The sequence below is a fragment of the Dipodomys spectabilis genome, unplaced genomic scaffold, assembly GCF_019054845.1.
Source record: "Dipodomys spectabilis isolate Male_0828 unplaced genomic scaffold, ASM1905484v1 ptg000207l, whole genome shotgun sequence".
Taxonomy (NCBI): Eukaryota; Metazoa; Chordata; class Mammalia; order Rodentia; family Heteromyidae; genus Dipodomys; species Dipodomys spectabilis.
The window spans coordinates 9,830,558-9,844,449 of NW_024870884.1; the positions used below are offsets into that span (position 1 = coordinate 9,830,558).

Here is a 13,892-nt window from a genome sequence, read left to right on the forward strand (position 1 = left end):
GCCAAGTGACTAAGGAAAACAACCTCTTCCCAAATCTATAGTTTAAAAAATTGTGTACTAGTTGTACAAGGTCCACAAGGCTGAAGTTTAGAGCTGACTGTAATCAAGTTTACACTTGGGACCTTTATTAAATGAATTCATTTATAATAAAAATCATAAATAATGTATGAGTCATATGAAAGTGGACACATCTGCAAAATAATTATGAAAAAGTGCAGAATATGTATATCTGTATAATTTTCAGTTATTTATCTTAACTCTAAGTATTGCCTATCATTCTTGCAAGTTGTAGTCTGGTTTCCAGCATTGCAGCTCTTTGTCCAACCCTCAGCCTAGCCCCTCATAAGTGCGGCTCTATGTTCAGCAGAAATGCTTTACCCGCTTCTCATTTTCCCACCCAGGATATGAAAGTGTCTTAACTCAGGGTAAAGCTCCAATAATTGCTTTATTGGGACATTTCCTTGAACTTATGTGGGCTTGTGTATGGGGCGAGGGGGGCGGGGAGAAAGGAAGGGGGCTGTGGATCTTTCACCACATCAGTTTGTGACACGTGGCCAAAGCCCTAGCATTTCTTTACCCACAGTAGCTAACACTAAAAGTGTGAATGTCAGCACAGGGAAAGGGCAAATAATCTCAGTTTTGTTTTCATAGAAAGTGAGCTACGCTGTAGTGCAGAGAGAGCCACTGTAGTATGCTTAGATTGCTATTGTTCGCTATGCTCACATAAGCTATTTTGTATTCACTTCCTATTCTTTCAGCTGGTAGTTAAACTGGCACCTCACTGGCACCTCATTTTTCCTTTCTTCATTATCCCAGCGTAATCATAGCCTATTGTTGCTTTTAAAAAGTGTTTAGTGCTCTACAAAGTATTTAGTGTTTACTCTCTAAGTTATTGTGTATTATTCACTACCAAGCCTAGTAGGGTAAAATGATTATTTCCTTGTTTGCACGGTCAGCCCTCAGCATCCTCAGAGATTGGCTTCAGAGACTGTCTCCCTGGTAAATGTCAAAATCTGAAGATGCTCAGATCCCTTCTATATGATGATTCACAACAGTGGCTAGCTACTCAAGAGGCTGAGATATTAAGATCTTAGTTCATAGTCAGCCAAAGCAGACAATTAAGGAGCAAAAAAGCCAGAAGTAGAGCTAGAGCTCAAGTGGTAGAACACTAACCTTGAGCATAAAAAGCTCAGGGATAGCACCCAGGCCCTGAGTTCAAGAACCAGGACTGAAATACACGCGCACACACACACACACACACACACACACACACACACACACACACTAATTTATTATCTAGGATTAAGGGCATGACTTAATGATAGTACACCTGCCTAACAAGCATGGGGCCCTGAGTCCAAACCCCATCTCTCTCTCTCTCCCCCTCTCTCTTTCTCTCTCTCTCTGTCACACACACATACACACACACAGGTGAAGTGAGAGAACATAATAATGATTGAGAATTGGTTGTAAAATTTAGCTTTGTGTAGGAGGTAATTTCTAAACCAAGCATTGATGGATGAATTATGTTTGCTATTGCTGCAAATCAGAGGAAGAAAATCTCAGAGAGCAAACCTTAAGCAGAAAATTGAGCATGGAGGTGGCTGTGACATATCCATGGAACAGTGGAGGACAGCTTGAGTGTTGGGAAGTGGCTGGGTATGTGTGTTCTCTTTAATGTACCATAAAAATGATGAGAGGGAAGAATTAAAGCATAGAGTTGCTAGACTTAAAATGACAATAATGACGGCTAAGCACACCAGGATCCCTTAATTTTCTTTACATGGAATAGTTTTAATAATTTTCTATGTATTACTTTTTGTGGTGCTCATTAATAATTACTATTTCAAAAGTGAAACCGTGCATAGTGGCTCATGCCCATAATCCCAGTACTCAGAAGATGGAGGCAGGAGGATCTCAACTTCTAGACTGGCCTGGGTTACGTAGAAAGAACTTGTCTCAAAACAAAACAACAATAAAAGTAAAAACATAAAAGAGATGGGCTGGGAAGGTGGCTCAGTGGTAGAGCGCTTGCCTTGCAAGCCAGAGGCCCTAGGTTCGATTCCTCAGCACCACATAAGCAAAAAGCAAAAAGCAGGAAGTGGTGCTGTGGCTCAAGTGGTAGAGTGCTAGCCTTGAGCTGAAGAGCTGAGGGACAACGCCCAGGCCCAGAGTTCAGGCCTCACGACTGGACCCAAAAAAAAAAAAAAAACATAAAAGAGTACACTGAGATATCTTCCTTCTATCTGTCACCATCCATTTCCCATCACCCCTAGTGAGTAGCCACTTCTGCTCATTGTTTTATTCTTCTAATTATGTCTATGAAAACAATGTGAGTAGGCTGGGCACCAGTAGCTCATGCCAGTAATCCTAGCTACTCAGGAGACTGAGATCTGAGGATCACAGTTCAAAGCCAGCCCGGGCAGGAAAGTTCGTGAAATTCTTATCTCCAATTAATCACCAGAAAACTGGAAATGGCACTGAGGCTCAAGTGGTAGAGGGTTGGCCTTGAGCTGAAGAGCTGAGGGACAGTGCCCAGGCCCAGAGTTCAAGCCCAAAAACCGACAAAAAATAAAGATAAAAATGTGAGTATATGTTATTTCTTATTCTCCTGCATCTGTTTCCTAGGACTGACACATCACATTGGATGATTTCAAACAACAGAAATAGTCAGGTGTGATATTGTGTGCTTAGAATTCCAGCACTGGGAAGCAAAGGCAAAACAATCTCTAAGTCTATGACCAGCCAGGGCTGCCTAGGGAAGCCCTGTCTTTAAAACTGTCCCTCACAGTTCTGGAGACGACAAGTCTGCAATCCAAGTGTCACTAGCACTACGTTCCATCTGAGACTCTGGGAGGAATTCTAGCTGCTTCTTAGCTTCTGGCTGCTGTCAGTCCTCGGCATTCCCCAGCTGACAGCTGCATCAGCCCAGTCTCTGTCTCTGTCATTGCACAGTGTTCTCCCTGTGTGTCTCCAATTTCACAAGGCGTCTCATCTTCTTCTAATGACCAGGTCACACTGGATTTGGTCCCACCCTGATGACCTCATCTTAACTTGATTACGTCTGCAAAGACTATTTCCAAATAGGGCCATGGTTACATATAAGAGTTAGGATTTCACCATATCTTTTTTGGCAATCTATAACTCTCTCTTTTACCAAGCTACCTATATGTTGTTTTTTTTTTTTGTTACTTACTATTCAATTTAACCATGTATCTGGGGGAATCTTTCCATATCAGTACTTAGTGCTCTTTCTCATTCTCTTTGTAGAGCAAAGTGTTACACTGTGTGGCTGCTTCGCGTCCATTGCCAGTACCCTAAAGATGGACATTGCCTGTTTCCAACCTTTTGCTATTTCAATATCTAGTCTGTACACTTCTCATTTTGTATATGTGCAAGTCTACCTGTATAATAGAGTCCAACAAATGTTCTGTTGCAAGAATAAATGCATCTGTACTGTTGGCACTGTTCCAGATTTCTTCCCCTGGGGGCAGTGCAATGTGAATGATCATTTTTCTTATGCACCTCCAAATTCAACACATTTTATGTATTATTTTGTGTAAACTTTTGGCCACAAAAAAATTCCTGTACTATAATAAAAGTTTCTAACTTCAGGCATATAGATTAAGAGACCATAACCTAAGACCCAAACCAGCTTTGTGGTGACTAATATTGGCTTTTTCATCATCTCTCAGTTATACTAGATGATGTGTGTGTGTGTGTGTGTGTGTGTGTGTGTGTGTGTGTGTGTGTGCATGTGTGTGACAGTGCTGAGGCTTGAACTCAGAGCCTTAGCTTTTTTTCACTCAAGGCCAATGCCCTACCACTTGAGCCACAGCTCTACTGCCTGCTTAATTGAAATTAAGAGTCTCAGGGCCTTTACTGCTTGGACTGGCTTTAAACCATGATCTTCAGATCTCAGCCTAGGAATGAACCACTGATTCCTGGAAATTTGTATCATTCTTTTTCTTTCTTTTTTTTGTGCCAGTCCTGGGGCTTGAACTCAGAGCCTGGGCACAATCTCCAGTGTTAGCTCAAGACTAGCACTCTACTACTTGAGTCATATGGCTCCACTTCCTGCTTTTCAGGTAGTTAATTGGAGATAAGAATCTCACAGGCCTTCCTGCCCAGGCTGGCTTTGAACCATGATCCTCAGATCTCAGCCTCCTGAGTAGCTAGGATTACAAGTGTGAGCCACTGGTGCCCAGCTTGTATTCTTCTTTTTTTTTTTTTCAAATTTTATTTTATTGTAAAGATGCCATACAGAGGGGTTACAGTTACAAGGACAAGGCAATGAGTAATTTCTTATAGAGCATTGTTATCCCCTCCCTTGTTGTTCTCCCACTATTCTTTACTTCCCCCTGTATTATTCTTTTTCTTTTTCTTTCTTTTCTTTTGCTTTTTTTTGTCAGTTGTGGGGCTTGAACTCTGGGCCTGGGTGCTGTCCCTCAGCTCTTCAGCTCAAAAGGCTAGCACTCTACCACTTGAGCCACAGCACCACTTCCGGTTTTCTGAGTGGTTTATTGGAGATAAGAGTCTCAGGGCCTTTCCTGCCCCGACTGGCTTTGGGCTGCAATCCTCAGATCTCAGCCTCCTGAGTAGCTAGTATTATAGGAGTGAGCCACCGGCCCCCAGCCCCTGTATTATTCTTAATAATGGCCATTTTCTAATTGAGTCAAGGGTCGATGTAGTTTGAATACTGTTTACTCTTCTCATTGTCACAGCCAAATAAAACTGCTTCATTTTCTGACTCTAAATGAAATTTGTCACAGAATTCTGCTCCGGGAACATCTGGAGCCATCTGTGCTATCAGGTCTCATGTTCAATGGCCATGGTCCCTTTCTTGCAGGTGGTACTGTGAAGGCAAGGAGCTTGAAAATTCCCCAGACATTCACATCGTGCAGGCGGGAAACCTGCACTCTCTCACCATTGCTGAAGCCTTTGAAGAGGACACAGGACGCTATTCCTGCTTTGCTTCCAACATCTATGGCACTGATTCAACTTCTGCTGAGATTTACATAGAAGGTAAAGCAAAATACTCTTGGAACATGATACGTATGACTAAAACATATATTTGTAATAAAGGAACATTTACCAAAGACCTGTTCTATCTCGCACTACTCTAGGCAGTGGACATACAACAATGAACCAAGTAAACAAATATCCCTAGACTCATATACCGATTAAATTACTATATTAAATTATAATAGGAAAGACAAAATAAATGAGGAAATAAAATATAAAATGTGATAGGCATATGTAACACAATGGAAAAAATAGCAAGAATAATGGACAGGAGTTGTATGTGAGTGTGAATGTGTACATGCAAATATGCGTATGTGGGTGTGATTTGTTGTTGTTGGTAGTGGTCATTGGGCTTGAACTCAGGGCTTAGGTACTGTCCCTGAGCTTTTTGCTCAAGGCTAGCACTGTACTACTTTAAGCCACAGCACCATTTCCATTTTTCTGGTGGTTAATTGGAGATAAATATCTCACAGATTTTCCTGCCCAAGCTGGTTTCAAACCAGCCTCAGATCTCGGCCTCCTGAGTAGTTATAATTATAGGTGTGAGCCACTGGCGCCCAGCTGGGTATGATTTTTGATAGGGTGGCCAGTGACGACCTCACTAACCAAGTGACATTGGGAGAAATAAGAGAATGACCACAAAGATAACAAGGAAAAATACTGTAGGCAGAAAAATCTTGTGGGTAGGGGAACAGATTCTTGCTATGTAACCCAGGCTGGTCTTGAACTCATGATTCCTTCTGCCTCAGCTTCCTGAGTTTTAAGATGGCAGCCATTTATCACCAAACCCAGCAAATGTGCTAGTTTTAAGGCAGAGATGAGGCACCATGGAAGGAAGGAAGGAAGGAAGGAAGGAAGGAAGGAAGGAAGGAAGGAAGGAAGGAAGGAAGGAAGGAAGGAAGTTAACAGATGAGGACTGAAGTTCAAGATGAGGTTGAGCAAGGCAGGTGAGCAGATCCTAAGTCCTTGTAAGTCACTGCAAAGATTTGGTTCTTACTGTAAGGGAGATGGAAATTCTGGAGGGTTCTGAGCAGAGACAAGGCATGATATGACTTAGTTCTTAGATGAAGCTCTGAGTGAGAATGTACTGAGGAGAGAAGCAAAGGCAGAAGTATGGTGTCCAGCAGAGAATATTTGGTAAGGCATTTACACCAGCACTAAACTTGCATGAGGATTAATTTTAGGGAAGAAATCAATTTATGTGCCTCATATATCTTCCTAAGTTTTGCTTCCTATTGTATTTCACTCTCTGAATCTTTTCTGGGGGCTATTCTTTATCATGGTATAGACAAAGTTTATTAAAACATCATACACTTATATGGGGCACAGAGGCAGAGAAGGTTAAGTCTGTAGTCAGGGGACAGTCACAGGACAGTTACAAGATAATCACTGACAGAAAACCGGGTGCAGGTGGCTCACATATGTAATCCTAGCTACTCAGGAGGCTGAGATCTGAGGATCACGGTTCAAAGCCAGCCCAGGCAGGAAAGTCCGTGAGACTCATCTCCAATAAACCACTAGAAAGCTGGAAGTGGTGTTGTGGCTCAAGTGGTAGAGCTCTTGCCTTGAGCTGAAAAGCTGAGGGACAGCGCTCAAGCCCAGAGTTCAAGCCCCACAACCGACCAAAAAAAGAGATAATCACGGACAGCAAGTTGACCTTCTTGGGGAATGTGGACAATTAGCAACCTTTAATGGGTGATCGGAAAGAGTCGTTCAAGGTAATAAAAGAGGAAGCAAAGGGGCTGGGAAAGTGGCTCAGTGGTAGAGTGCTTGCCTTGCATGCATGAGGCCCTGGGTTCGATTCCTCAGCACCACATAAGCAGAAAAAGCCCCAAGTGGCGCTGTGGCTCAAGTAGTAGAGTGCTAGCTTTGAGCTTTGAGCTGTTGAGCTGAAGAGCTGAGGGACAGCGCCCAGGCCCAGAGTTCAAGCCCCATAACCAACCAAAAAAAAAAGAAAAAAAGAGGAAGCAAGGTGCAGGTGGGCTCTATTAAAAAGCAAGAGGAATCTTGAGGCTTAATTCTACACAATTAACTAGGAGGAGCACAACCGCACTTCCTGACAACCATCACCTGAGCCTGGCACGGGGCCTTTGCCCCACATGGAGGAAGGGATGTCTCCCTTCCCCCACAGAGGAACACATGCCAGCATGCACCTCTTGGCGCACAGGAACTCAGATGGGGTCTTGTGAGTCGATGCCTCCGACACTTACATATGTCTTGTTGTTAGTGTTTACATATTGTATTATTATGGTAAAAAAATACCCATTGCCAAACTAGATGGCCAAGATGTCTCTTTCTTCTTTATTTCTTTATTTCCTCCTCCTCCTCCTCCTTCTTCTTTTGTTAGTAAGGGGCTTGAACTCTGGGCCTGCGCGCTGTCCCTGAGCTCTTCAGCTCAAGGCTAGCACTCTACCACCTGAGCCACAGTGCTACTTCTGGTTTTCTGGTGTTCTATTGGCCTTTCCTGTCTGGGCTGGCTTTGAACCGTGATCCTCAGATCTCAGCCTCCTGAGCAGCTAGGATTACAGGTGTGAGCCATCGGTGCCTAGTTTCTTTATTTCTCTCTCCAATGATGTTCATAGACACATAGTGAATATTTTAATAAATATTTTATAAGCAGTTATCAAATAAATACATTCTTTTTTAATCCTTGCCTTTTCCAAGTACAATAAATACCTCCAGATTTAGCTCTGTTACATCTTCTTGGACTTCACGGTCTTGAGAACTCAATCTGGATCAAGGCTCTGCTCACAGTGCTGAGATTGGATAGCTAGGTTTTCCTTATTTTATAGCAACAGGATTCCACACACTTCCCCCTCCCCCCACTTATGAGATGAAGTGTTACTTGTTAATATTAGGACAGGACGGAAGAGCACCCACCTACACCTACAATGTTTGGAATCTGCTATAATCCCATCTTTTATTCAATCTGTATAGGCCAAGAGTGGGAGGATTTGTGAGCACCCAAGAATGACTCCAAAGATTGCTCTGTTAGTTCAAGGACATCAGCAGGTGCTTTACATTCTGGAACACTTCAAAGTTGGCCCAGTTTACTTGAACTCTACCACTAACTAGCCGTGTGACCTTGAACAATTTCAACCTCTAATTAGGTATTAATACAGGGACTTACTAAGAGTTATTTCTAAGTTGAAGTTTGTTTTTTTAGGTCTCAAATACTTAGAAACTAGTTTCACAAATGATTGTCTAAAAAATCTCCTATTTTGTCTGACGCTGGTAGCTCATGCCTATAATCCTACTACTCAGGAAGCTGAGATCTGAGGATCAGGTTCAAAGCTAGCCTGGGCAAGAAAGCCTGTGAGACTCTTATCTCCAGTTAATTGCCAAGAAAGCCAGAAGTGGAGCTGTGGCTCAAGTGGTAGAGCAACCTTGAGCAAAAGAAACTTCAGGACAGAGCTCAAGGCCCTGAGATCAAGCCCCAAGACCAGCAAAAAATAAAATAAAAATAAAAAGATAAAATTAAGCCAAGTACTGGTGGCTCATGCTTGTAATCCTAGCTACTCAGGAGGCTGAGATCTGAGGATCACGGTTCAAAACCAGCCTGGGCAGGAAAGTCCATGAGACTCTTATCTCTAATTAACCACCAGAAGAAAACGAGAAGTAGCACTGTGGCTCAAGTGTTAGCATGCTAGCTTTGAACTGAAGAGCTCAGGGACAGCACCCAGGTCCAGAGTTCAAGCCCCTGACTGACAAAAAAAAAAAAAAAAAAATCCCTTATCTTGTCTTTCTTTCCCCAGGAGTTTCTTCTTCTGACTCTGAAGGGGACCTTAACAAGGAAGAGATGAATCGGTAATCCTAATTTTCTATTTTATAGTCTTTGCATCCTTAGATCCTAAGAAAACTCCTAATTAGTGACTACAACTTGAAGGGGGGTAGTTAGTTACAGGGTAAAATCCAAAAAGAAATGAAAAAATAAGGAAGGAGTGAGAGAGGGAAAGGAAAGACTTGGACAAGACTACTTCTTTTGCTTAGATATTTCCTAGCAGATTAATTTGAATATTTACAATATTTTTTAATGTACTGAGCTTCGTAGTGGATCAAGCCAGTAATCCTAGCTACTTGGGAGGTAGAGATGGGAAAATCATAGTTGAAGGCCAGGCCAGGCATAACATTTTGAGGAACTACATCTCATTCAATGGTTGGGCAGAGTTGCATGCTCTTGTAATCCCCAGTGACATGGAAAAGCACAAAATGGCAGCCCACACATAAAGTAAGACCCTACCTTGAAAATAACCAAGGCAAAAAGGCTGGAGATCTGGATCTGTGTCAAGTGGTAGAGTGCCTGTCTTGGAAGCCCACAACTCCATTTATATCCCTTATACCACAAAGGAAAGAATCGCCTATGAAATATTATCATACTTATATCTACAGAGTAAAAAAGCAAATAACCTGCCTGGCACCAATGGCTCATGGCTGAAATTCTAGCTGTATAAGAGGGAAGTCTATGAGACATCTATCTCCAACTGACTACCAAAAGCCAGATGTGGAGCTGTGGCTCAGGTGGTAGAGTACCAGACTGGAGTGAAAGAGCTAAGGGACAGATTCTGAGCACATATATATTATGATCACACACACACACACACACACACACACACACAAATCATCCAATAGCTTTGTATAAAAATCATGTTTAAATATTACTCATAAGAACACAGAATATGCCAAACCCCAGTGGCTCCTGCCTATAATCCTAGCTATTCAGGAGACTGAGATCTAAGTATTGCAGTTCAAAACCAGCCCAGGCAGGAAAGTCTGTGAGAGTCTTATCTCTAATAAACTATTCAGAAAAGGCTAGAAGTGACTCTGTGGTTCAAATGGTAGAGTGCTAACCTTGAGCACAAAGAGGATCAGGGACAGCACCCAGGCCCTGAGTTCAAGCCCCAGGACTGGCAAAAAAAAAAAAAAAAGGGCTAGGATGTAGCTCAGTGGCAAAGCGCTTGCCTAGCAAGTGCAATGTCCTGGGTTCCATCCCCAGTACCAAAAAAGAAAAGACAAAAAAAATACAGTTAAAAACAAAAGAACACAGAATGTGGTGAATTTAAATGTTATTTATTATCTATGTTAGAATTATTTAGATTATGTTTTCATGTGTGTGTATCAATTATCTTGGCAAGTCATATTCTTTTTTATATTAGTGCATATTAATTGTACAGAGGGTTTTCACCATGGTATTCCATTCAACATGTATGTGTTGTACATGGGTCAGATTAACTCTTCATTTTCCCTCCCCACTCCCATTCTTTAACGGCTTTGAGTGATTTATCTTAGGCCACATATACACACACATGTTTTGGTATTATCCCACCCTCCATCACTCTCTTTCCCTTTCCCCTTACCCTGTTTCCTCACAGACAATGTCTAAACTACAGGCATGTGTGTTTGAACTGACTAACAAAGCAATTCAAAGCTCTTGGTAGAATGTTGTCAAAGATTTTTATTACATTTGACTGTAAGCAATGGGGGCACTATTTGTTTTGCTGAAAAGCTTTCTCACAGTTATACTTCTGTCTGATACCCTATGTTTCAATCATTTCTCAGAATCCAGAAGCCAAATGAGGTGTCATCACCCCCCACTACCTCTGCAGCCATTCCTTCAGCAGTGCCCCAAGCCCAGCATTTGGCAACCCAACCCAGAGTATCGACCATCCAGCAGGTATAACAGTGATCACGATTGCATAATTGGAACACAATTATCATGACTGCGATGGACATCCATTGTGATCATGACCATCTTATATGAGCAGGGCCATCATGCTCTCCTCTGTATTATAATTTTATCATATGGAAAACCACTGTGTACCCCCATCCCCAATGTATGAGATGGTGGTCCCTATTGCTTTGGGAACTGATTGGTTCTTTATTCTTCATAAAGTGTGCTGATGTCATATGTGGTCACCCTCCAACTCTCAGGCTGGTCCAGGACAGACACTGTACCACAGAAATTCAATTTCAGGGATTTGCAAAGAATTCTACTTTCTAATTAGAGCAAGCAGGAAGTTATCTTTTTAGAAAACAATAAAAGACGTTCATCTTTTGAATTAGTATTTATAATATATACTTATTAGAAAACACTCAAAGTAAGCTGGGTGCTGGTAACTCACACCTGTAATCCTTGCTACTCAGGAGGCTGAGATCTGAGGATTGTGGTTCAAAGCCAGCCCAGGCAGGAAAGTTTGTGAGACTTTTATCTCTAATAAGCTACTCAGAAAAAGCTGGAAGTGGCAATGTTGCTCAAGCCTTGAACAAAAATAAAGGTCAGAGATAGTGCCCGGGCCTAGAGTTCAAGCCCCAGGACCAGAAGAAAAGAAAAAAAAGAAGACACTCAAAGTATAAAAGAATATTAAGGGAAAAAAAATCTTTACTCAGGGTGCTATCACCATTCCCCTCCTCCTCAAAAGTACCTCCTACAGATAACATTCTAAATAATTCCAGAAATTTTTATGCATATATGAGTAGATACTTTTAAAAACATGAAATCATACTATCTGAATATCCTTGCAAAATCGTATTAATATGTCTGTTGATGATAGGTATACTAAGTATTCTGCCCTTACAACTTTAAAAATTCAGAATTACATATCTGACCTACTTAGTAGGGCAGAGGTTGAGTTTTAGTTCTAATTCACTGTAATCTGGGCAGACCCAGGAGTATGCAGGAGGTTATGAGGTCTTTGCAGGGGACGCTTGCTGACCTTTAGGTAGCTCCGCGTGTTTAGAGGTGAGAGTCAGTACATGTTTCACTGGTGCCAAAACCTAAGGGAAAAAATGTTATCAATTCAGTCTAGAAGCTGAAGTCTGTGATTCACAACCTCAGGCCTCAGACTCTGGATTAGAGAATAATTGTATACATCAAACTCTGTAGGTTTCTGCTATCTTTCTCCTCATGTGTTACCAATGACTCTAATTGTGGTTTCCTTCTGACAGTGTCAGAGTCCCACCAACTATTTGCAAGGACTGGATGGAAAACCCATCATTGCAGCTCCCGTGTTTACAAAGGTAATCAAAGCATGACTTCTGTCTTTCTGTGATATCTTTACACCACAGCAGTGGGCACCCAATGAAGCTATACGGTCCAAGACTCAGTGATTTTATCTGAGGAACTGGGTCTAGTATAAGTGTACAGTATAGGTCTCAGGGTTTGGAGTTTTAATTGTTGTTGCACTATCACCTCAAGTCCTATATTTATGTTTTTTGCTGTTGTTGTTTTTTTAATGACAAAGTGTCAAAATGTAGCCCAGGCTGGCCTTGAATTCTTGATCCTTCTATCTCAGTCTTCCAGGTATGTACCAACCATTGCCTAGCTCAAATCCTAGGTTTCTGATAACAGGGTTGTTGTATTTTATTTTACTTATTTTTGTAATGAAAAAGCAGTGTCTTTCATTTCACTATCCTGATTTCTGTGGCCATTTAGGACTGTTAAACAGTCACTTCCCTCATGTACCTGTAACCCCTCTGTACAGTATTTTCACAATAAAAAACTTATTAAAAGAAAAAAACAAAACAGCCACTTCTGAAAGTCAGGTGAAAGATTCCAGCACTTATGACTCCAAAGGCTTCTTTGGACCTCCAGAAGAATCTAGTTACAGACACCTGTCTTTATGCTCAAGGAGATGGAGTGAAATGTTCTTAGGAAGTTTACCAGAAAGTCTCACTCAAGGACAAAGGGCTTTTCTCTTTCTGTTCCTTGGTATCAGCTACTGTGGTGCTGAATCACAGAGTCTTTGTATTTAGAACTGGAAAATTCAGTCAGGCACTTTCATCTACCAGTGGAATAACCAAAGGAGGCACAGAGAGATTAAACAATTTAGCTGAAGTCACAGAACAGGTTAGCTGCAGAATTAGGCCCGCAAACCAGTTCTTCAACTTCGTAGTCCATGAGTCTTTTTCTTTGCCAATAGACTGTGTATGTATGTTGTCCAAGGCATGAAATTCAAAGGTGACCAAATGGAGTGACATCGGATTTTCCCATATTCTGAAGACCTCATGGTAGGATCTATGCCTAGATTCATATTTTATTGTTTGTATGCACACCAAAAAAGATATTTTTATCCTCTTAACAAATATGTTTTGGTAGCCAGGTGCTGGTGGCCCATGTCCTGTAATCTTAGCTACCTAGGAGGCTTGAGATCTGAGGATCATGGTTTGAAACCAGCCTAGGCACATAAGTCTGTGAGATTCTTATATCCATTTAGGCACCAAAAAAGCTAGACGTGAAGCTATGGCTCAAGTGGTAGAGTGCTAGTCTTGAGCAAAATACCTCAGGGACAGTGCTAAGGCTGTCAGTTCAAGTCCTAGGGCCAGCAACAGGTGACTTGATAGATAGAGACTTGGAGGAATTATGGCAGGCCACGAATATGTGATATAACAGGATGATTTCTTTCCACCTCTTTTGGCATTGCTAAGTCATCTAACCTTAAACATAAGTGCCAGAGAAATCAGTGCTGTTACTTTCATTTATCACAGCCATTTATCACACTTTAGAGACAGTGCTAACTCTTCAAAGGCAGCCAAATCATGGAACAGTTGATATCCAGTCAAAGATCTCTTCCCTTCCTGTCCTCAAAATCATCTGTCTAGGCAGATAGAAGACAGTATCTCCTCAGTTTTGGGGGGGTGGGTTATTTTGTTGTTGTTTTTTTGTGGGGGGGGGGGGGTCATGGGACTTGAACTCTGAGCTTGGGCGCTGTCCCTGAGCTCTTTAGCTCAAGGTGAGTGCTCTATCACTTGAGCCACAGCGCCACTTCCAGTTTTCTAGTGGTTTATTAGAGATAAGAGTCTCATGGACTTTCCTGCCTGGGCTGGCTTTGAACCGTGATCTTCAGATCTCAGCCTCCTGAGTAGCTAGGATT

The 13,892-nt window shown here is 41.9% G+C and overlaps 1 protein-coding gene across 1 annotated transcript in view; it reads left to right on the plus strand.

Annotated features, from left to right (window-relative positions):
- The window catches only part of Mypn (myopalladin), a 68,718-nt gene that overhangs the window by 13,748 nt on the left and 41,078 nt on the right, over positions 1-13,892 (plus strand). The window contains exons 2-5 of the mRNA XM_042696474.1: positions 4,850-5,025; positions 8,781-8,832; positions 10,582-10,696; positions 11,968-12,039. Of these exons, the coding sequence (XP_042552408.1) occupies positions 4,850-5,025; positions 8,781-8,832; positions 10,582-10,696; positions 11,968-12,039 (415 nt within the window). The remainder of the gene's footprint in view (positions 1-4,849; positions 5,026-8,780; positions 8,833-10,581; positions 10,697-11,967; positions 12,040-13,892) is intronic.